The sequence below is a fragment of the Nyctibius grandis genome, chromosome 3, assembly GCF_013368605.1.
Source record: "Nyctibius grandis isolate bNycGra1 chromosome 3, bNycGra1.pri, whole genome shotgun sequence".
Classification (NCBI taxonomy): domain Eukaryota; kingdom Metazoa; phylum Chordata; class Aves; order Nyctibiiformes; family Nyctibiidae; genus Nyctibius; species Nyctibius grandis.
The window spans coordinates 46,199,991-46,225,286 of NC_090660.1; the positions used below are offsets into that span (position 1 = coordinate 46,199,991).

At 38.9% G+C, this 25,296-nt stretch overlaps 1 protein-coding gene across 4 annotated transcripts in view; it reads right to left on the bottom strand.

Annotated features, from left to right (window-relative positions):
- The window catches only part of ZNF407 (zinc finger protein 407), a 351,390-nt gene that overhangs the window by 117,163 nt on the left and 208,931 nt on the right, over nucleotides 1–25,296 (bottom strand). For all 4 annotated transcript variants that reach the window (XM_068396868.1, XM_068396867.1, XM_068396866.1 and 1 more), the window contains 2 exons: nucleotides 22,533–22,616; nucleotides 13,279–13,399 (listed from right to left, as the gene is read on the bottom strand). In XM_068396868.1, the coding sequence (XP_068252969.1) occupies nucleotides 13,279–13,399; nucleotides 22,533–22,616 (205 nt within the window). The remainder of the gene's footprint in view (nucleotides 1–13,278; nucleotides 13,400–22,532; nucleotides 22,617–25,296) is intronic.

Here is a 25,296-nt window from a genome sequence, read left to right on the forward strand (position 1 = left end):
TTTCAAGTTTTAACTTTTAAAATGACCTGTCCTGACAACCTGCAACAAACAGTTAATTTGAGACCCAAAAACACTGATACATGAGCACTGTACCAACTGAAGCATGGTTTCCTATGGATTCTTGCCATGTTCACTAAATCTCCCTATGCAGTAACAGCAGCTCCCCAACATATCCTTCAAGATACTCCCATGAGGCAAGAAAAACAGCTGTGATGGGTGGCGAGGCTGGAACAATGCACTGGCTGGTTGTAAGAGAGAAGAATGTATGAGAGCTAAATTTTGCCTGCCTGTTCCTCACTGATTTTTTTCCTCTCCTCATCCACGTCTTTCAGGAAACATGTAGGAACTTGTCATACTAGTCAGCAACTAGTATGGTGTGTCAGTTTTGACTGAAACTGGACAACAGCTTAAAAAGTTATTAAAGAAACCGACAGAAGATGGATAGTGCAAATCTCAAGAATAAGTTAGGGATACCAGGCTAAAAATCAGTCCTCGTCAACTGATTTATAAAAACTGCCTTTTTGAACTAAAGACACATCTCCTTCCTGAAAAGAAAACAAATTACTAATGACTTTTTATATGTTAAAATACCCGTAGCAGATATCGCCAAAATTTGCTAAACGAAATGGTTCTCTATATTTTGCCAAGAGCTTGTTAACAAAAAGATGTGTGAAATACCACATTTTTCTAATGAAAATCATCAGAACTTAAGAATTCATTTTGATAATCTCAGTATCTTCTACAACTTCAAAATTATTTTAAGTATTGTTTGTCCTGCAGACTGTGCATGCAAAATTTCAACAGAAATGTTTTGAGGAAGCTCAGTATGGGAAGACATTCCACATGGGATTTCTAGCAGAACAAATCATGTCCTCAACCTCAGAGGCATTAGAGAGAATCCATAATTAGCTTGAACAGAGATTGAATCATAGAATCACAGAATGGTTTGGGTTGGAAGGGACCTTAAAGATCATCTAGTTCCAACACCCCTGCCACAGGCAGGGACACCTTTCCACTAGACCAGGTTGCTCAAAGCCTCATCCAACCAGGCCTTAAACACGGCCAGGGAGGGGGCAGCCACAGCTTCTCTAGGCAACCTGTTCCAGTGTCTCACCACAGAATCACAGAATGTTAGGGATTGGAAGGGACCTCGAAAGATCATCTAGTCCAATCCCCCTGACGGAGCAGGGTTACCTAGATCATGTCACATAGGAATGCGTCCAGGCGGGTTTTGAATGTCTCCAGAGAAGGAGACTCCACAGTTACCCTCACTGTAAGGAAGTTTTTCCTCATATTTATGTGGAACCTCCTGTGTTCCAGCTTGCACCCATTGCCCCTTGTCCTGTCAAGGGATGTCACTGAGAAGAGCCTGGCTCCATCCTCATGACACTTGCCCTTTACATATTTATAAACATTAATGAGGTCATTCCTCAGTCTCCTCCAAGCTAAAGAGACCCAGCTCCCTCAGCCTCTCCTCATAAGGGAGGTGTTCCACCCCCTTAATCATCTTTGTGGTTCTGCACTGGACTTTCTCTAGCAGTTCCCTGTCCTTCTTGAACTGAGAGGCCCAGAACTGGACACAATATTCCAGATGCGGCCTCACCAGGGCAGAGTAGAGGGAGAGGAGAACCTCTCTTGACCTGCTAACCACACCCCTTCTAATACACCCCAGGATGCCATTGGCCTTCTTGGCCACAAGGGCACACTGCTGGCTCATGATCATCCTGCTGTGCACTAGGACCCCCAGGTCCCTTTCCCCTACGCTGCTCTCCAACAGGTCTGTCCCCAACTTGTACTGGTACATGGGGTTGTTCTTGCCCAGATGCAGGACTCTACACTTGCCCTTGTTATATTTCATTAAATTTCTCCCCGCCCAACTCTCCAGCCTGTCTAGGTCTCTCTGAATGGCTGCGTAGCCTTCTGGTGCGTCAGCCACTCCTCCCAGTTTTGCGTCATCAGCGAACTTGCTGACAGTGCACTCTATTCCCTCATCCAAGTCATTAATGAATATATTGAATAGTACTGGTCCCAGTACCGACCCTTGAGGGACTCCACTAGATACAGGCCTCCAACTGGACTCTGTCCCATTGACCACCACTCTTTGGCTTCTTTCCTTCAGCCAGTTCACAATCCGCCTCACTACCCGATCATCCAGACCACACTTCCTCAGTTTAGCTGCGAGGATGCTGTGGGAGACTGTGTCAAACGCTTTACTGAAATCGAGATAGACCACATCCACTGCTTTACCATCATCTATCCACCAGGTTATGTCCTCATAAAAGGCTATCAAGTTGGTTAAGCATGACTTCCCCTTGGTGAAGCCATGCTGAGTGCCCCTAATGATTCCCCTATCCTTGATGTGCCTAGAGACAGCACCAAGGACAAGTTGTTCCATCATCTTTCCGGGGATGGAGGTGAGGCTGACCGGTCTATAGTTACCCGGGTCCTCCTTCTCGCCCTTTTTGAAGACTGCAGTGACATTTGCTTTCCTCCAGTCCTCAAGCACCTCTCCCGTTCCCCATGGACCCTCACAGGAAGGAATTTCTTCCTAATATCTAATCTAAATCTACCCTCTTTCAGTTTAAAACCATTCCCCCTTGTCCTGTCACTACTTGTCCTTGCAAAAAGCCCCTCTACCGCTTTCCTGTAGGCCCCCTTCAGGTACTGGAAGGCTGCTATGAGGTGTCCCCGGAGCCTTCTCTTCTCCAGGCTGAAGAGACCCAACTCTCTCAGCCTGTCTTCACAGGAGAGGTGCTCCAGCCCTCTGATCATCTTCGTGGCCCTCCTCTGGACTCGCTCCAACAACTCGCTCTCCAATTGAAGGAGAGTGCAGTGAAGTTACAAATATAAATCTATAAATACTATATTTTAAGGGGTACCAGTAATATCACAATGAACTAGTAGGATGATGTTCAGGCAGTTTATGATGTCACTAGACCAACTCAATGTATTTATAGGATTATAACAGAGTTTTACAGTATTATGAACTGCAGAGTTTCTAATTGTGTGTTTTTTAAATTATAACATCACTAAAAATATAAAAATATAGCAATGCGGAAGAACATCAGAAGCAGCATTACTTTAAAGCATTATTTAAATAATACATATATATGTGAATGGAGCTACAGTCTAGGAATCATGGTGAGTTGGGCTGTTTGCCTAAGTAGAAGGAAAAGCAAACCAGAACTGGACTGAAAGCCAGGGATGAACCTGCAGCTGTGTTACCAGCCCTGGAAGCACAAGGGAGATCTGGGCAGTCGTTGAGAGTCAAAAGTCACTTTGTGACCTCCTCTTTACTTCAGGAAGAAGAATCAGTTTGCTCTCAGGCTACGAACAGCAGCGGCTATTTTCTATCTCTTTCAGTTCCCATTCTGTATTTCAGTTCATTTACAGAGGAGGTGGGGAAATCAAAAGTCTCCACTCCAGCCTCCTGGCCTGTGTGGGTGGGAGAAGGGAGATCAGCATTGCACCAGCTTGTTTCTCCTGCACACTGAGCCTCAGCGTACATAACCTGTGAGGGGAAGATGAGGAATGCTGTCCAGACCTCACCTTTTCTCCAAGGATTAAAATGAAAAGCAACAGTTTCGGTCCAAGGCATCCAAGAATGCAGGAAAATCTTTTTCATATATATTTTGGATTCTGGGTTTATCACTTAATTATTTTTCCATAATTGAAAGAACATTTTAAAAAGAAATTAAAGCACGAAATTCAGGTACTTGTAACAAGTTAAAGACAAAAACTAAACAAACAAACCTAACAATGATCAGATTCTATGAATGCTACTACCACCACTTCCAACTTTTTTAATAGACAGAAAGGAAACTGGAAACCAAAATGCTAACTGATCACCACCTGGCATGTGCAAATATCTTTGACATTTTTCTTTCAGTGTTTTTCCAAAAAAAAGAATAATGATAACACCAGAGCAGCACTCATCAGTTGCAATAGCAAAACAGAGGGCTTTAAATGCTAGCTTTTAAAAAGAAAGTCTCTAAGAAGTCTCAGCAATACCTACGCCTGTTATTCAGACCTAAACAGGTCTAGCAAAACCACAAAGACCATCCAAATCAGGGACAAAATAGTCATAATGAGCAACTTAATATTAAGTTAAGTGGACAAAAAGCTCCTCTCCAGACTGACTCTTTGTAAGTAAAGCCTCAAATGAAACAATCCCTGATCCATGACTTATGAGAACAGAGTATCATACAACACATTCTGCAAAATGGTTTTAGGGAAAGCAAGGTGTTGTATACGAAATGGCCTATCCTCCCTATATCACATTTTCCTGTGGGGAACGCACTGTCTCCTCCAGCAGCTCAGGGAAGAGAAAACGCTACTGATGGTATGGAAAGCTGCAAGGCACACATAGACTTTGAGGCAGGTTCTCCATCTTCCTCCCAAGGATTTTACTGACCAAACCTAAGCAGCAGCAGCTTTGAACCCATGTGTTGTGAAGCAACGTCCCAGGAACTCCAAGCTTCTAAATCTCTGATGCCTCTGTCTCCAAAGCAGGTTGTCTAGAGAGCTGAAGATCTCAGAGGTGGGCTTTTGGTCCATAGGGGTTTCCCACCCCAGTGGGGAGAGGGCGGCCAGGAGCACCAGCCTCCCAAACCCCACGTGCCAACTCAGTCCCATCATATTGTATTGTGGCCCCTGGAAAACACCCGCCAACCACACTGCAAAGGTGCAGGCCTGGAACACTGAGCCCATGACTTCCACTTTCAAGGCAGGGAGCCTCATGGTGGAGGCAGAGCCCTGTGGTACCTGTGTTCCCAAAGTGCCCCAACATGCCTCTCCAGAGGAATTCAGGCAGAAGCTGTCACAGGGACAAAGACAACTCTGCTGCAAGTGACTTCATGTATCTTCAATAAATCATGAGTTTCTAACAAAGTCATATTTATTTGGAAAATTGCTCACCAGTTCTAATGCATTAGAAGTATCTAAGTAGTGAATTTTTCTCAGACAGAAATCTCAGTTTTTTCCTCTTCTTTTCTTTCTCTCATTTTCATCAGCCTTTAAAGGAATAAAAACTTTCCCTTTCTCTCCCTTGCACTAGGCTACACCTCTTTCTGGAACTGCTTCTGAACTGGATTTGTTTTCTGTCACGTCCTGATATTTTAACCTGTTTTGTACATCATGTATGAAGAAGGAAGAGGGAAGATTGTCACAAAGACAGTATTAATACAGAAACTTTTTTCCATGGTAGTAGCCATATTGCCTAGAGAATAAACCACACGTAACACAACAGGCTAGTGTCTACTAATTTCATCTCTAAGGCCCGTAACACTACGAAAATATTTTCAAAGATTACTAACTACCAGACAAGTAGTTAGCAACAATAATAATTCCTTGTAGACTGACCACCCTCAAAGACAGCTTTGGTCCTTTTATAGTGACTGGACGGGGGATTAAGGAACGGTAAAAGAAACAAACATGTTTATTTTTTCATTCTGTGTTAACAGGCAAAAGCAAAGAAAACATGTATAGTCACTTTAGCCTTTTTAAACTACTTTTAACCTAAAAGAGTCATATGAATTAAGCTATGATGCCAATGATTATTTTTAGATCAAATTATTCCAACAAATGAAAGTTTATTTGTAGACATAAAAGAAGATCTTCACTGCACATTTTTATCAGAAGCACTGTAATAACAGGAAATTACAATTCTTTTTTGTTACTGAAAGCTATATTAAGACCATAGACTTGCCATTCATCTTGAGGTTAGTACTAAAATTTTATTTACTATGAAAATACAACGTATTTAAGATTATTTTAGTTTGAAATATATGCCAGTGTTCCAGATTTATAAACATTAATTAACTACATATTAGATATAAATATAGGTATATTTATTGTAACATATTTATGCTCCTTAAGAAAGAGGACTAGACAAGACAGTGATGATTGCATGTGATAGGGAAAAAGAAGTGTGAGCACAGGGAGAAGATAAAAAGTGATAATAGAAGACATTAGTTACATTAATCTGTTCATTGCATGAAGTGGTCTTACTTGTATTTCCTAAACACCAAATACTTCACGTTTTGGGTTAAGTGTGTTGAACTTTGACTCAAAAAAAAAGAGCATCAGTACAGCAGGGGAGAGGCTGCATAAGAAGAAAAGTTTAGGGACAAAGCCTAAACTGAACAGCAAGGGAGAGACAGTAACTACTGAAAGAAATCAGGAACCTGAGAACATTTTTGCAGAACTTAAATCAAAGTGTGACCAACTGATAGAGCACCGAGCTAGGAGCATGACAGGCTGCAACAGAGAGAAGGTGCCAGAAGTTAAAACTATACAGGAATTTTTACATTGATGTCTACATGGCTGCATGTCTCACTAACATTAAACCCAGTGGTCACCCCTGAGTAATTCAGCATGGCATTTAGGGTAAAATACATCACTTAAAAACACCAATATATTTGTTTGTGTGTGTACATATACGCCTTATTTTTAAGAAACAATCATGTTTTCTAATAAGCATACATTCTCTTAAGCAGTCCATGCAGTGACATTGGCATCTGGCAGGGAGGACAGGGAGAGCTGTGAGAGAGGGAGTTTAAGTTCTTTTGTACGCTGTCACCAACATGATTCTCCACAGTTGTAGAGACAGGGTTTCTCGGTCAGTGCAGACAGCGTACACATCTCCCAATGAGGGCCATATCATTCTTGTGTGCTCTCTGTTTCTACAAGTTTCTGAATTTAGGAACCATATCTGACATCAAGTCTCTTGGTTAAGGTGATAGCTGATTTGTATTTTGCACTATCCCATTATATATTTTTATTCTAAGTTTACCACATGAACCATCTGCTATAACTTAGGTGAATATAAAAAGTATTATTAAGCAACAGAAGCATCACAAAGGAAATAACAGAATCACAGAATCACAGAATGTTAGGGATTGGGAGGGACCTCGAAAGATCATCTAGTCCAATCCCCCTGCCGGAGCAGGATTCCCTAGATCATATCACACAGGAAGGCGTCCAGGTGGGTTTTGAATGTCTCCAGGGAAGGAGATTCCACCACCTCTCTGGGCAGCCTGTTCCAGTGTTCAGTTACCCTCACTGTAAAGAAGTTTTTCCTCATATTTATGTGGAACCTCCTGTGTTCCAGCTTGCACCCGTTGCCCCTTGTCCTGTCAATGGATGTCACTGAGAAGAGCCTGGCTCCATCCTCATGACACTTACATCCTAGAATAATTAGTGTTTTTGTGGCTATATCTAAATTTTATTTCAGATTTTTTTCTTTTATAGACTCAAATCATAGAATCATAGAATCATAGAATGGTTTGGGTTGGAAGGGACCTTCAGAGATCATCTAGTCCAACCCCCAATGCTACAGCATTTTTTATTCCAGATTAAAAGAAATATTACCCAATATTTTATCTGAATGTTTATTAAAAACTAAGGCTGAATAATATTCTGAGGAGTCTGTATCTGGGAACTATGCCCATGCACTGACAGAATTTCTCTCTAAACTTCTTTCTCCATTTGTTTATAAGTCTGCTAGCACAAGGCACTGGATATCCTCAACTCCTGCTGCTGATCACAACAGAAGCTGAAGGGCTTCCTGAAGGCCTAGTTTGCTCTATTACATGCATGCATTATTGTCCTTAGCAATTTCTTATTGTACTTATTTGTACTTATTAGTACAAAGTATATGCACTTTTTTGCCTAATTCTGCCTTCGTGATATATATAAAAAAAGTGTTTTTCCATAGCACAGCGGTGGTTGCCACTTGGAGTCCTCATCAGCCTAATGTTCCATACAGTTGTATAACCTAGTTATTTCCTATACATGCATATTAAATTTCACTAGCTACAAAGAGCATATTAATGTTAACTTTTTAATGATAAATACACTGTTTCATCATTCCATGTAGAAGTTGCCTTAACAGCCTTTCAGTTTTGCTATGAATAAGTACATATTGTTATCTCAGCATTTAAAGTGGTCCCCAGTTATCCTTGATATAACTAGGGAATAGTGTACAGCTGATGCAATCATACCAAGACAACTAGAAGTTATTAAATTCACCAAAATAAACAGCGAGAAAACACTTACTTTGCACATTCTCATGACTTAGGTGCAAATTCTGGAGTGTATTATAAACTGGTCTTTACAACCTATGAACAGCTACTATAAGTCAGAGGGAAATGGGAACTCCCTAGGGATGTTGTCCAAAAAAAAGAAAAGTAGCCCCTGTGGAGTCACTCCCCCTAAGTCATGCTGCCGCCGCTGCTGAAAATATGCAATGAATCCTTCTGCACTTGGAATCTCAGATGCCATAATCCCTTACAGAATGTTGTCTAATTATTTTATTATGCATAATAAATGTAAAATATTTATTTTAGTTTACATAATTATATTAAAAATGTATGCCATTTATTCTCAGTCTTGTAAGACATCCTTCACAAGTCATATACTTTACAGAAAGGTGCATTTACGGAATTAATGATGTTTTGCTGGCCTGGCTGTTTGTTTTATACAGCTTCTAAACCCTCTCATCTATGGCTACAGAACATAAACAATCCCCTGGATGTTGCCCTCCATTCCCTCCTTCCCCTCACAGCCCTGGGTGATCTATGCAAAATTAACCATACAGCGGAATCCCAGAGAAATGAGAGTCATTTTGTTTAATTACAGCACAGGGACAGCACAAAGGACACTAACGTTATACCTGTCCCATATTCTCATGGTCAAAGTTGTAGCAATGCTGTTTCTGTATCATGAAACTATGCCAGTGCTCCTCCTGAGCCCTGAACTCCAACAAATTTGACTACGTGAGAAAAGCAGGGCTCTGCCTTTTGCCCCACCCACCGCAAAACAATGTAATGCAAATCCATTTCATACTGAAACATCCCCCTCACACACATCGTGAACATAAATTACTACTTGCCTGAGAAGCTGTGGTAGTTACATGGAAAGTCAGTACCAATGGGAGTTGAATTTAAAGCCTAACATATGACTAAAATGAGTCCTAATTCTTTGCTTTAGACACACGCACAAAACCAGTTCACTTTTTGAAAATGTTGTATATCTGCATCTTTCATTGATATCATCGGACTTATGGGAGTTTAACACTTCTGAAATCAGCTTAAATTCAGGTGCCTAAATATGTTGTGGGTTTAGAAAGTCTGGCCACATACTATACAACCAGCAGATTCAGAAATCAGTTGAAGTTCACAAGTGTTTTTTGGCTGCAGGAGGTTATATGGCTTTTCACTACTTACTGTGCCCATTACCAAATGCAAACAGTACTGTTGTCAGTATAACTTCAGGATCATGTCATCTGAAAAGTTTAGCCACATAACACATCTTTTATAAATGACTAAGAAATATAAAATAAGCATTGCATATGTAATGGTGGTGTAGGGCCATGTGAGACCAATTCTGTATTATAAAATTATGTTGAACATTAATTAGGAGTGAATGAATATTTTTGTATGACAAAGCACACTAACTTAAGAATGGAGAGACATGCTGTGTGATTTGAAAAAGTAAATGCAAAGGAAAATCGTGCATATTTTTACCTAAATAGGGCAAACCTAAACTGAAAACACAAATGTGAAAAAATACAACCAAAACAATTAAAAAGTAAATTTTTATATTTATGAATATGTATTTTTCTTCCTTCAAAAGGAATTAGATTTTAAAAACTGGGCTGAAAATATGGTTTCAAATCATAATCGTTACTAGAAGTTGCATATGGCTATATAGAAAAGCAGATATTCATTTCTTTGTTATCAATATACAAAAGATTTAGACAAAAATAAATATCAAGCGGTCACAGTACAATAAGTAGAGATGGAAGGTAACATTTTTGCAAGGATATTGAAATACAATTGTAAACATAGATTATAAAAGCAACTTGGTAAAATAAAATGAGCAAAATCTCCCATTTTCTTTTTGGGAATACGCATACTATTGAGAATATATAATTTGTGAGCTACAAATGCTGGATTAGTTTATTATTCACTTCAGAAAACCACATCCATTCATGTCTTTTCCTAGTTAAGAAAAGAATTTCCCATGCTGTGGGTTACATAGGGAATAAATTCTGTTTTCTGTTCCATGCAGCCAAAATCAATCTTTTTCCCATAGGATCTTACAGCCTATTTCACTTCAGTTTTTGGTGTTAAGCAAAAACAAAACAAACCAAAAAGTTCTAGGTGCCTGTCCAGTCACAGGTGATCCAGATTTTCATAACAGTTCCTAAATTCAGATTAGTTTCTTTTAAGAGCCTTTCTTTCTGTACTCGTAGCCAGGGTTAGCTAGCCTTTCACTCACTAGACTGGCAAGAGTTTTTGCAGGCTGATTGTTCACAATTTCCTCCTGAGGAATTGAAAAGCTTGAAATCAGGAATCTCTAATAACCCTCTGAGCACTGATGAGCTGAACAGGAATAATTAAAATACCTTGTATTTAGACACTCTTTTACTTCAAGTGTCTCAAACTACTTTATAGAACAGAGAGGTCACACTTCACCTATCAGTGAAAAGAGACTTTATGGTAGCACTAACAATACTCTACTCCATATCCGTGCACAAACTGAGGAATATTCACTTCGTTGAAACTACAAGGGTCATTAAAGAGTCTGCAGTTGCCAAGCAACACTAAACAGCAACATCTGAAACAGTCTGGATGAATTTACAGTGCAAGGGCTGGGCCGAAAGCACCACAGTGAGAACCAGACCACTAGACATGGGGGTGAATTTTATCACTAGGTCAGCAGATTTTAAAATCTCGATGTTATGTTTTCTGTAGGTGACACTTGCAAGATTACATACCATCTTCTGAACTGCTATAAAGGACATTATTTACAGAATTGCTAATATCTTTCCATGAAAAGAGACAGTACTGGGTGAGTTGACAAGGAGGCAACATGTGATTCCCTCAAAATTATATTTTAAAACAAAAAAAAGGGAGAGAAAAAAAATGAGAGAGGTGGATAGAGAACAAAAAATATACTTGCCAACAAGGCTGGCTAATATCCCAGGACTGTGGAAACTGGCAGGCACAAGCAGGACTGCTGGGCTAATAAATACTGCAGCCCCTCCACTGGCTCCTCTGCAGCTACACGAGTGCCTCACTGCCTCTGTGAACTTGCAGCAGTAGCAGCTGCACAGCTCCCGTGCCTGTGTCCCTGCCAGATGTTTTTCAGCTGAGCTCAGAACAAATTTCCTGCAGAATCAAAGCTTCATCAGCTGGTATCTGAAGAGATCAGCCTCCAAAGATTAGGTCAAAATTGGCCTGCAAGGGATGGAAACTAACGTCCTATTACCATGAAACATTTATTTTTCAATAATATAGAGGCAGGCTCAGAGATTTCTTGTTAATCCTGATAAAAGAAGTTATGTTTGCTTCTTCTCTAACAACAAGAAATAACTTCTCTAATAACCTCCGATATAATAAAATACTAGTAAAAAACTTGTCATTTCTTGGAATTTCTATCCCATACAGAAAACTATCCATCCAAAGAAAAATGATCTCCCATCTTTCACTAAACAGAGCATTGAAGTTATGCATTTTGTCATACCGAGTGAGGGCATTGTGTCCACTCATTGTGTGTGTGTAACAAACCTCAAACTGCAAACTGATTCACATCTACAATGCTCCCAGTCTCTAGGGTCTTCAAGCCAGGAGCTCAAACCCACCATAAGCCACCTCTCATTACCTAGTTCTGTAATAAGACTATTCTTTCCAGTTGGGATGGTTTGTTAAAGTGGATGACCCCAAGATTAAGCCTCCTCAAACATGCAGCATCAAAGATAGCACTCCTTTCACCTTCATTGCAGTACACCATGTCACACTATTGCTTGTACGCTCTCACTCCACTCAACACAGACTTTTAACACAACCACTCTGACAAACACAAAACCATGTCTCTTTCTTAGATGACTTACTGAAGCTGACAGAAACAAAAACAAAAAAAGAAAAAAAAAAAAGAAAAAAAGCAGGGTGACCCTTAAGGTAGCAGCACAGAAATGGAAGCCCCCCCCAGCCCGAGGTTATCAAATTCTGTTCTCTGCAGTTCTAGGCAGTAATTTAATGGGTGCTCAATACCGAAGAGTTGACAGAACATTTGCTCCACGTGCACAAACCAATGCAACAAAAATTTTTGTGCAGAAACTGTATGATCACTGCAGAAGCTTTCTGTACAGGAGCTTTCTGTAAAGTAGCTCATAAATAGCGTGAAACCAGGTATTATGAGAGCAGCTAGGCTTTGTTATATAACGTTGTTTTAGGAAACTACATTAAAACTTATACTAAAAGAACATTACAGTTGTATTCTCAGCACTAAAAATAAAAAATGCTGTAGTGTTATAATCAAATGTTCAACTTTCTCCTCTTGCATGCATGCATCACAGCACATACATCTAATTACATAATCATATGCCATTCATCAAATATAATACTGATTTTTAAAAAACTTTTTGGACATCAGCTCTTGCAAACTGCTCATGAATATCTTCTATGGATTCCTTTATAGTACACACAGACTAGCCACCTCACTGCAAGGTATTAAAAGTATTCAAGAATGTAGCAGAAGTATGTTTAAGAAGAGTAAAGAACCATTTAAGAAGCAATATGAGATCATTTAATAAGTAGTCTATAATGAACAAAAGACACATGGGATGAGCCACCACAAGTAATCTTAACTGTCCATTCATGTGATTTTTGAGAATTTAATCTACTGCCCTAACAGGATGGGTTTTAGTGGTGCAACATGGAAGACTTTGCCATGCAACGAACCCTATGGCCAGCTCTCATCCAAACACCCTGGCTGGCAAGGAGAAGGAAAACTGGAGCAGAAAAACAAGACTCTGCAGCACTGTAACTAGCTCCAGTTGCTTCCCGTTCTAATAAGTGTCTGGTGAGTATTTAGGCTGCTAAGCCTTTTAGGAGACTTTTCGTTTCTTGGTGAAATGGTTGCAACTCAACCGAGACAAATTTCAAAACTGCAACTGATTTGAAAAGGCAATGCAGGTAAGCGGCCTCACCATGGAGAATTCTAACAGACACTAGAGCAGCTGTGAAACAAACACTCAACATTAGCAGTGCAGTGTTACCACTAAAAGGTTTCCCATCATTTGTTTTTCTTTATAAAGTAATACCTAAATACTGAAGACTAAGTTTTTAAATTTAGCTCCTAATTTAATATGCAATTATTGCTGCCCTAATGGTGTTTTAATGGCAATATATTTTTATTGGTGACTTCAAATGAACCTCGTCTGATCACCTTAACCCTTCTCTCATCATGCTTTAGTTAATGACTCATTACCTGTAGTCACACCAGGGACATCTGTAAGGCTTTTCTCCAGTATGGACACGCTTATGCCGTGTCAGATGCGATTGTGTTGTGGAAGCGAAGTTACACTCATCACATTTGAACGGTTTCTCTCCTAGAAGGTGACAAGAGAAGATATGCATTGTCAATTTTCATCAACAGAAAAGGAAGACAAGTCTAGATTTCTGGCAAAGCCCTTGAGATAGATTTTAGTCCATGTATATATAACAACCGCAAATACAAATAAAATTCCAAATACAATGTATTAATTGCAAAATACAATTCTCACTATGACATATACATATCAGTAGCCAGCTGACTTCCCATGTGGTATTACACAGCAGCAAAAAGGAGGAGAAAGAACAGTACTGAAACAGGGTAACCATGTTACTGGGCCTTATTTCATTAAAATATCATCACCAGGTGACAGGCACTCCTCTCACCCTACACCTTCTGTTGAATTTGGGCCTATGAACAGCCCTTGAAAGCAACACTGTTGGAGACAGAAGGTGAGAAATGAGTCTGAAGCTTGTATTCACAGTGCCTGCCCAGAAAGAAGCATCTCGGGGAGGAAGGTGTCTTTGTTTTTGTCTCTGGTTCTGGATTTTTCATATTGTCCATTAAACAATACACACAAATCAGGACTGAGAATATGAACCAGAATTCAGTGCTCCATTCCCCCTCTCTTGCTTGCTATCCTTCTGTCCTTGTGAATCTTTTCTCAGTGGGCCAATTTTAGAAGGACTTGAAAGGTTAATGGAAAAAAAACCCACAACCACCAAACCTAGACTAGGACAATAATATTTTCAGAAGACTAAAATTCAATCTCTGCTGAATGTGTAACTGGACTGAAAATTTCCAGAGGAGTACTAACTGAAGAAAGATAAAAAACTCTACCTTATAAATTATTATGCAAATAGTACTTTTGCTTTCAGTGGAGGGGTCCACCCCTCAGAAGACACTAAGACAAAATCTCATGACAGATAGATACACATACTGTGACATCTAGCTAAGACACCTGCATACCGTTTTTTCAACTGGTTGCTCCAGAAGTATTCTGTGTGGCTCACAGGCACATGTAATTACCATTTAGGGAGGAAACAGGTTTCTTTTTGTATGCAGAAGACAAAAGGCAGCTCCTAACTTAGGTGATCTTGACTGCATTGTGCAAGCCTTCAGAAGTATTTATCCTAAAGGCTACATAAGGAATCAACATCCCTAACTTAAGAAGTCTGAATAAAATTGCTAGGGATGGACACTTACCTTGTAGGCTGTTCAGAGGTCTAGAACAGGCAGTTTCAAAATTGAACCCTAAGCCTCTTAGCAGGTACAATTTGCAATTTTTCAGACTGATAGGAGAGAGACAACCAGCAGAAGACACATCACTAGCAAAAGGCCACTCCCAAGCAGCCATGCCTCCAAGCCAGATTTTCAAGCCTGCGTAAAGCATGAGACACTCAAGTCTTCCAAAAAGACTTTGGAAGAATTCGCCAGAATTCTGAGAAGAGAGAGAAATCTGCATTTTTCATTCTTGGAGACTGTTGGGAGTTTTTTCCTCTCAAGGGAAAAAGAAATGCAAGGTCCTCAGGCCTGAAAAGCCTATAAACACTGTATGGAAGGACAACAGAGTAGCTTCTGAAAGCTCTATAAAGAGTTGGAATAATTGCTTTTAGCAGCTGCTGGAGAGAATACCAGCCACTATTTTTCATATATTGTTTCATGGGACAAGGAAAGGTGAAAGGGCAGGACACGACGCGGAAGCCTCTATGTTGGACAAATTGAGACTGCTAGAAAGTATGTCTTTCCTTCCCCAAATGGGGTTTTCTTGTCAGACAATGACTCTCTGCTCTGGAGAAGCCAATTCTCCCGGCAGCTTGAATGGTACAGGCTGCTGCTTCAATTAAACTCTCTGGGAGGCCACAGACGGTCTAGCTATGTAACTTGGTTTTGAACTGAAGATTTCCTGTGCCTGATGTATTTTATTTTCCAGTATTAAAGATGATAGCAACATCTTCAAGCCTAAGTAGTAAAGCCACAGGTATTTCAGATAACATAAATACTTATTTTAACTGCTTTCATTTAAAATGCATTAGAACCTTGCCAACTTGCCCCCTTGTAAAAAAGCAGATCTGAATTGAAAAGAGATTTTTAGTTTGCCATTCAGGGGAGGATGGATCAGGTAAAGGTCTGCTGCTGCGCTGGGGCAGGGCCAGTGTGGCTGACAGACAAGCGAGTGCTCGTGGAAGCCAGGAGGCCTTGAAAATTCCATCGTGACCAGAAGAAAAATTATAATCCTCGCCCACTGCTCCAGGAATTTTCTCCTTAGGAAATCCTTGTGGCCAACTTCTCCTGTCAAGTGGACTATATGTAAATCTCACCTGACAGAAAATACATCACAGCAGCACCACACAACAAAAGTCAACTAAACTGGGAGGAAAAAAGATGGCCTAGCATGGCCTATAATTCTTAGCAGCTCCACAGGGGACAAAGTATTTTTATGGAAAATTAACGAGGTTGATAAGTACAGCTTAAAAAAAAACTAAAATAAGACTAGGTATTTCTTTGGGTTGGGGAGTGTTGAAAAGTATATTAGCTGTAGCAGCAGTACTTTTGATTATTTGTTTAAGTTTTCCACGGACCTACTAATTTAAGCATATTTTGTCTTCCTGATATTTCGGCCAGAATGCTCTTTATCAGCCTTTGTGTCCCAATTTTCCTTCCCCCCTTCCTGACCCCTGACATTTCAGGCAATAAACTTAATTTTATTTTTATATGGGCTGCCATTAAATATTCCAGGAGGATTTTCCCTCACCCCCAGTCAAGGATCTAAGTCATACAAAATTAAAATAACACAAATTAAAAAAGCAATACTGACAGTATTTTTTAAACAACACTGTGTAATAAATATAAACTAGTATATCCAAAAACATGTAAGGACAAAGTCTAGGTATTTAAAGATTAATAAAGGTAAAAAAACCCAAACTAACCCCCCCTCACCTTACCATTATGGAAGATTTGTCCATGACTTATCATCTCTAACTTTATCAATAACAAACCCCACAAAAAATAAGGTTAGGTGCCCCAAAATGCCCCAATGGTCAACAAGCTCTGTGGGCAAAAAAAAAAGGAAGGACACATGTTCCAAGACCAAGGACCTACTGTCTTTGGGGTTTTTTATTTTCTTTTTTAACACAAGCACTTTCAAGAACCTGTGTTTCCTAACCACAGGATCACAAAAGAAGAAACAGTTTTGTTTTTTTGAGAATACTGCAAGCAACTTCTGAAGTGCATCAGTTGTTTAAGTCACCTGACACGGAAAATTTCCGCTCCAACAATCAAAGTTTGGCAAAGCACCTGATAAAAGGGTGAGATCATGGGGAACACCAGTCTGTACAAAAGCAGTTATTAAGCTTAAGGTTTAATAGACTAAGGCTTTCTTTTTCTCTTGCCTCTCCAAATTCTGCACAGACTTCTTTTAGCACCTGTCTTAGCTTTCCTCCTCCCCGCTCCCCAAATTACACCTTTCTTTTTCTTTCCTTCTTCCTCTTTTCTCTGCTTTTACCTCTTTTGGGTTCTCTGTCTTTGATGATGAGTTTTTTAGGATACACAGCATACCTTACTGCAATCATAAACTTCTCTGTGCAGTTATGTACTTGATGTGTACTTTTTAAAGGAAAAATGAAAGAACACAATAACAAAAACTACAAATCTTAGTGATAGATGTTGATTTGTGGATGGCAAAATTAAATTTTTATTTATAATCATGACTGTCCAGACAATTTCTACCTACAGATCATATACAGCATTTATATGAATGTGTTACTGAGGATCCAGCTTTCACATAAATGAAGGAAAAAAACAAAAATCAAATAGTGCCTTCAATTTGCAAGTCTTGAGCAACTAATCAGAATCTTAGTAAGATGGAAGAATTCATACCTCGGTTGTCTCAAGAGGAAACCATTGCTTTTAGTCCCATTTGTCTTTCACATGATGTGTTGAGCAGCACAGAAAGAATCCTATAAGTTTAATTTGACCTAAGGAATGAGTAGACCACAAAATGCAGCTATCTTCTTACATGTTACAGGATTTTTCTTCTTATTTTCAACTATTTCTAGTGTTTGTCAAGGCCGTTCCCTGGAGAGGCACTTACAGGCTTGCTAACGAAGCCTGAAGTATATTAAAGTAAATTCTGTTTGCTTTTAGCCTGGTCAATTTTTTTTTGCATATAAGCATATAAAAATAAGTACATCCTTGATCCCTTCTTTTCTTTTTAGAAACCCTGTAGATGCCATAGGGTTGCTCTTCCATAGCAAAAAATGTTTGACATTCAGAAATGGGAGGAAAACTGTTCCACTAGACAATTTCTCTTAAGTAGAGAGGAAGTTTTATGATACCCAGGTTTTTGGTGCAATTTCTGGCCAGAAGTTGTTAAAGTCAAGTTCCACAATATTCTGTAAATGCTGGCATAAATGGAAAAGTAAAAACAACACACATCCTCTTCATATTTCACCTCTTGTCTGCTGAAAAGAGCAGTAAGTCTTCTTACTGTGCTACATTTTCTGTGGTATTCAACATTATCATTTTTTTAAGCTGCGGTGGAGAAGTTGAAGGGAAGAGGCTACATTATATATTAAATTCAATGCCAAGTAATGTAACTACACATTGAAGTCAAAGAGCAGTTCACATGAGAAATAGAAACACAAAGTGAGTCACTCATCTGGATAAAAACACATATATTATTAAATTTTCTTTCCTTATTACATTGACCTATAAATGTCTCAAGAAATGCAAGATTGAAATGAACGAGCACAAGCAATCATACAAACAGTGATCTGTACGATATAAGCTACCATCTTCAAAAATTCATGAAAATGTTTGAACAAAGACACAGTCGTCTTAAGCAGTTCCATAGGCTCAGGGTGACTCTCATAGAACCGTGTGCACAGTAAGCGTACTTACGCTCTAACACCCTACTACTGTAATGTACTCCTGTGATCCCCAGGAAGATTCCACCACAACCAACACACAAGAAGCAAATGCAGACTGCCATTGTGTAGAAGACAAGGATGGGGATTTTGCAATTTGCATGAGTACTAACCAACATTAAAAAAGGAATGTCATGCAAGAGAACACAGGCTGTGACTGATTAGCACTGTTGGACTGAGCCAGCTACTACAGCACGAAATGGAAGTTTACTGGGAAACATGCAGAAGAAGCGAAAACTAGAGTGATACCAAAAGGAAGACAAACAAAGGAGGAGAGCAGAACAATAACAACAAGAACATTGAAAAAATTTTTAAATTAAGAATTAAGCATTTTCATGTTTTCATTTCAAGCCAGAAATAATTAACCTTGCTTGGTTTTCCTCTCTTATGCAATTTCCTAGCTGATCATGATTAAGGCAAAATATTTAAATTATGTGATGTTATATGTTTCTTTCGTGTGTGTGTGTGCATGTTTTTGGTGGCTGATTTAGAGGTTATTTACTTTTTTGAATTATAAAATTCAGATAATCACTTAAATTCCTTGAGGAATTCAACTAATTCTAAATTCAGCCAACACTAAAATTTACAATATTATTTCTCTTCCTATCTTCAGGCAGATTTTCTTACTGGGACAAAATATGAATAAAAAAAATTGTTTCAGGATGACTCAAAAGATGAAAGTTTTTTCTCCCAGTCCTGTTGAGGCACCAGAACTATGGCATATACCACAAGCTGTCCCTTATTTATCACACAGTACCAGCTGATATATTCAAATGGTACTCTAAGTTTCTTAAGATAGTTTCTGCTCACAGCCTAGGCAGCCACAAGTGTCTATTATAAAGCATTCAACAAAGACAGAGACGTAAGTATTCTTTACAGCGTGATAAAATTCTGGTCAAACTCTGGACCACTCTTGAAGTTGCCGTTGCTTCAATTCAAAAAATAAAGGATCAGGCCGCTTACATTTACATAGCCAGTGAAAGACTTGCAGAATTTCATATACTGAGTCTTGCAGAATAGGACTGGAAGTAGACGCATACAGATCATAAAATAATGCTAGAATAATTTACTAGGACAAAATCAGAGGAAGATTTAGCTTATTCTGTGTTCATAGTGTGTGCTTCTCACAGGACCAGGTCAGTTATTAAGGACATAACATATTTAACACAGAATAAAAACGTCAACTAGTGATACGCCAGGGATCTTTTGATAGGCCAAATTATTTTTTTCTACTTCACAGTTCTACTTTGCAGTTGAGAAAGCCTACATCAAGGCAATCTGTATGGAGATGCATCTTGTTTGCAAATAAATTAAGTACAAACAATTTTCAAGTCTTAAAACTAATGGCTTTTTCTTGCAGTTTAACATTCCTGTACTTCTTTTCATTTAAAAACCAAAACGATTACCTATTTACCAAACTAGTCCCTACAGTTTGTTCCACAAGTGACCGAGGGCCAGATTCTGCCAGCCTTATTCACACCTAGTTATACTTCCAAAGAAAATGCATCTTTCACAAGGTAAAGTATTTCTCCAGGTACATAAAAATAATCCCATCTAAAAAGAGAGGAACAGAGTAAGAAATACCAGAATCAAGAGCATCAAAAGTCTAAGTAACTGGTCCTACAGCCAGCCCTCTCTCGTGTCAAATATCTATCAGCAGCTGAACATTTCTCTGGGGTGTCAGGACACCTCAGGCCTTGAAACTGGGATGAGAGCAGGCTTGTTAAGCTGGTTAAGACTCCTCAACTACATGTGAGGATTTGCTCATTTGCCCTTGAATCAAGGGTCTCTGACAGGTGATAGAAGTAAATCTTGGATTGGAAGATGTTCTGTGTCAGCCCCCTAGACAGCTTTTATTACAGTAGGGAATTATTTAACCCATTTAGAGTATTTTTGATACCTATCCCTTTCAAACCTGATTGTAATTTGCTTTGGCATTCTGCTCTGGGAAAATTGTGCCAACTGGGGACACAGAAGAAAAAATACAGGTAAAAGGAGGAGCGCATGCAGCTAAGGACTGAGATAAAGTTGTGAACTGAATGAAAATACAAGGGAACCCATGTACGTGCAACAATGCAGGCAAAGGTGGATTGTGTCATTCTCCTTGAAACAAATAGAAGCTACAGATAATTTTTCTGCTAAAGAATCATCTCTGATTGTTTGTGCCACAGAGGCAGATAAATGCCAAAAAGACAGATCCCTCTGCCTCTGAGATACTGTCCTGTATAGTATAAAGTTAATAGCAAAGTAATAACGAGCCTCCAGTCCTGACATAAAATATAAAGTTATGCCTGCTAGATGCAAGCTTCATGATCTATAACCTGTGAATCCCTGTGTTCATAGCACAAAAGTCTCTACCATACTGGCAAAAGAAGGGCAAAATGCCATCGAAAACCTGGACAGCTTTTCACCAGGAACATACCATATTTTCAGCCTAATTTTGGACATAAACTAGGAAATATTTTTTTTTTCTACCAGCTTGTGGTCTAATGATACAAAAAATATAAATATATAACTGATGATAAGGGCTTAGATTTCTGAGAAACCAGATCTGCACTCACATAATAGGTAAAAACAAGAAGGGTAAAGACAAGAGTATGCATTTCTTCCACTTTTCCATTCTGAAATAATTGTTTACCATTTGTGTGACTGCACTGACTGCGAGTCTTAGACATATGCATGTGTGCCACATGGCAGGGCAATAAAAAGTAAAAGGTAGGTTCCATCCTATTGAATACAATGATTTATTTCTGCTAAAGAAAAAAAATATCATTTTCATTCTTAGCTTGCATTTGGTAAATTTCAGCCAACACGTGAAAATTCTTCAAAGCTCCAGAAAAATGGAAACCGTTAGTTAAATTGAAGCATACAGCTTCCATTCCAGTAGTTGCAAGTACTTCTGTTATCATTCAGAGAGTGTAATACTAAGAGAATTTACCATATTTACTAAATGCCTTTTCTCGCACACTTTAAAAATACAAACTTCCTGCACTGAATGGGAACTGACTGTGGCAGTAGTCTCACACAAATTTGTTCCTTATTATCAGAAGAAAAATTCTGGAAGCATGATTACTGGTTAGACTTGCAAGCAAAATTTGGCCCTGTATATTGTGTTTTTAGAGCTTATCTGTCTCAAGGTATTGCCTGACCAGCACTGAAACTCCACCTTTTTGAAAGCATCAGACTCTCCTCCAAATACGGTTGCTTTAATAAACTGAAAACAGGGTGGAAAGAATGGCTTTGGGCTCTCAAGAAAGAGAGTAGCTGCTCTCCAGGAAATTACGTGCTTAGATGGTGTATGTCCTGAATCAAGATCAGTTTATTCAGGGACATAATAAAATCTCCCACTGAGATTCCTTTACAAAATCCATGGAAAATTCATGACGTAACAACTACAGCTTCTCATTTGTTAGCCATTTCTTTCCACTGTACATTAGACAATGGCCACTTAACTCACACAGCAATTCCTGATGATATTACATTATCCTCATGCTAGTCAGTAAAACAAAAACTACAGTGGCTTAAGCAGCAACACTTCTGCTTCTGTTTGAACAAAACCTATTCAAATAATCAAACACTTACAAGGAACTTCTAAAAAGCACAATTAAGGTAAAATGTATTAATAAATGTTTAATACTTACACTTTTTCTGGTCTTCTGAAACTAGGAACCAATTTAATTTTATCTGATATTAAATTTTTATGACCAGGTGGTAGGAAAGCTTTACTAATTCTGGGAGAGAAATCCTGCTTTACATGCTAACCATGTGGTAACTCTTAAAGTTGCACCTATTAATTACAAACTAGCTTAAAATTACAAAAGGGCAACTGAAACAACACTAGCTTTCAACCATGTCTCAGTCCAAAATAATGGATTAATCTATACGTAGTCTCTAATTTTCACCCAGGGACATTCTAGCAGACTCTTGCAAAATCTTCACAGTAGGTAATCTATTTGGGCCTTGGAAAAAAAATTAGTAGACTTAGCATTCATTTAAAGAAGAAAGCCAGTCTTTACAATTCTACTTCCTTCAGAAAAAACACCCCCCAGTCCCCCCCCAAGCAATTATTCAAACTCCCAGCTAACGGATTTGATGCAGACCTTGGGCACACCGATTATTACAAAAATGAGAAAAAGCAAAGTAAACAATGAGCCGATGTATTATTTGTGCTGTAACGTGCTATTTGACTTACGTTACTCCCCAATGTAGAGGGACTCCCTTGCTGGAGAAAATATAGCAAAGAGTAAAGACAGCTTTACCGACCTGTGTGCTGCCGCCGATGCTTGGTGAGGGCATGACGCGTCCCGCCGGCAAAGCCACAAAGGTCACAGAGGAACGACTTCTCGCCTGTTGCAACAATAAACAGATGAGGGACTGCGGAGGTCACAGATCATTAAAACATATCTATCAAGGCTTTCAGGGTTACTAATTCCTCCAATCAAATGTTTCCATGTAAATATGTCAAATGGGAATGAAATTACCACTGCGGTTTATTGACTGTGATAAAATCTGAAAAGCACCACTGAACATAATTACATACTTGTCAGACCCATAAAAATTAGCTTTATTATCAATGGAATGGTTTTGTACAACTTCATTTCTGTTAGATGTCTTCCAGATGGGGCTGCTTTATGCACTTGAACAGTTTTTATGCATATCCTGATTTTTTACAATTCCCATACATCTGGCCTTTCTGTGCTGAGTAAAGATTGCCTGGAAAAAAGTTAATATACTGTATATATGATTCTGCTTAAATAAAATATATTGAATTTACTAACAAATTAAGGGTACTGAGAAATTTTCAACAGAAAATCACAGTCATCTTTAGTTACCTTCTATTTATTAATAAGTATTAAATTATTTTCTCGAATATATAGAAGAGCCCAGGCAACAATAAAAGCCACATTATTCAGTACTAGTGGCAATTCAGCACTGCTTATGTTTCTGAAGTTTACATGACATAAAGAAAACAGGTCTGGGGATTGCTACTGAAATTACAGCAGAACTCATATTGTTCGTCTTCAAATTATAATTCTTCATTCCAAACCTCTGGACCAATTTCAGAGATTTTGGCAAGCTCAATACTCATTAAAAGTGTTTAAATGCTCTCTTTTTAGTATTTTTTTTAATAGAAGCTAGGATTTTGCCCTGTTGTCTATAAATACAGTCTATCATTTCACAGCAATATTTTTACTGAGTATGTACTAACATGCACAGCAATCTCAACCCATGAAGGCCGCATGGAAAGTCATTATGAATTAATAACACTAACCTCAGATATAGACTCAATAACCTCAGATAAGACTGAAATTAAAAATTTTTTTTTTTTAAAAGAATCACATTAGTCATTTGGAGCCAAGTTGTCTCTTTTCGCAGTAATGTAGTGGAGAGGTGGCTGGTGGGGCAATGATGCTGAATTCATTGAAACCAACCGTCTCCTTCAAATTCTTCCCCGTGGGGAAGGAAATTTCCTTTCTACAAAAGGCGGCTGGGTTAAGAGGTCGGGTGTCAAATTGCCAAGTCCTCCTGTGAAGACAGAGGGATGGAAACCTCAACGTTGTTTATCCCCACACAACCAGACAGGCTAATACACAGACTTTCTGGAAAAGCACAGTGCCTCAGTTAACTTCGGATGGCATTAATATAAGCAAGAGGCCATCTCGTGAGTGGGAGCTCCCCAGAGAGCACCACAGAGACCAGTGGCCCTCTCCCACCACTGTCTCAACAGGGACCCCAGAGGAACGCCAGCTCCCCACCCCAGTCATCACAGTGCAGGAGCCCCTGGGCCCTGCGCTACAAGGAGGGCCCTACAAAGTTTCCAAGGTGGCCTGAACCCTGCCACTAAAATGGCATCATAAAAATGCTAATTAACCTCCACCAGGTAGCTAGGCTATGAAATGCGATTGGCACATATTAATCTCCGTTTCAGAATAAAGCAAACGGTGTATTGTTATTTTCTGCACCCAAATCGGGTCATGAAAAGCAGACTGGAATTTTACAGGATTTTGGGCTTTTTTGAAAATTTGGTCCATTGATGAGAGCATCCCAAGAGAGTATCTAAGGTGTGAAATAATTTTAGTAAATCCTTTTAGGAGTCAGTTCTAGCCATCTGTGATTATAATTGAATTAAAAAACAAAACCGAAAAAGCAAAACGGAAACCCATTCTACCACATGAAGTATGCGTATGTGCTAAATGATGTAACAAAGTCTGAATTTTACTGCAAAATGTTTGTCAGTAATTTTATTGCTGAGGTTATACATGATTGTTACAGACATTTCTGCATAACCTCTTTTCTTGAGTTTTTTGGGGTTGTGTTTTTTTTTTTTTATCAGGCTCTTCAGCACGTAGCACTTCAATTCATTAAATATCAAAGAAAAAGAAGGACTACACATAATACTTAATTATAATTAAATATTAATTTAATTAATTAATCAATTTTAAGTATAAATCTTTCTAACTAGCTGTAATGCCTAACACCCCAGGATAAAATTCACACTTTAAAGTTAAATGCTGTTCCATGCCTACCACGAAATTGCTCATCGTCTATATATTGTCATAAATTAGCTCATGTTGTGTTTAACACCTAGGAGCAGACTTCAGTATGGCCTGCAGCTTCATACACTAATGAGGACACAGAGTACCTATAACATCTTTGCAAGCTTACGGATTTACTGGGTAGTTTATATTTGGGCCTTTGGAACAGCTTTTTGAGCCACAGAGAAATTATTCAAAACCAACCAACAGCTTTAAAATAGGGAAATTGATCCATCCTATAAAATGATTTGCCAGTTAAATATTCTACGCTCCTCTAGGTTGGATCTGGGAGCTCTCATGCAGGCAGGGCTCTTGAGGCTTTGGATCTGAAAACACAGGACTGGAGTAGATTTGGCCCCTGCTTTATAAGCTCAGGAAAGGTGGTGATGCATTTGATTTTCTTCAACATTCATTTTCAGGAATATTAATGAATTAATTACTTCATTTGTGTATGTATCGTGGTATATGCACAAATACATATATCCACACAA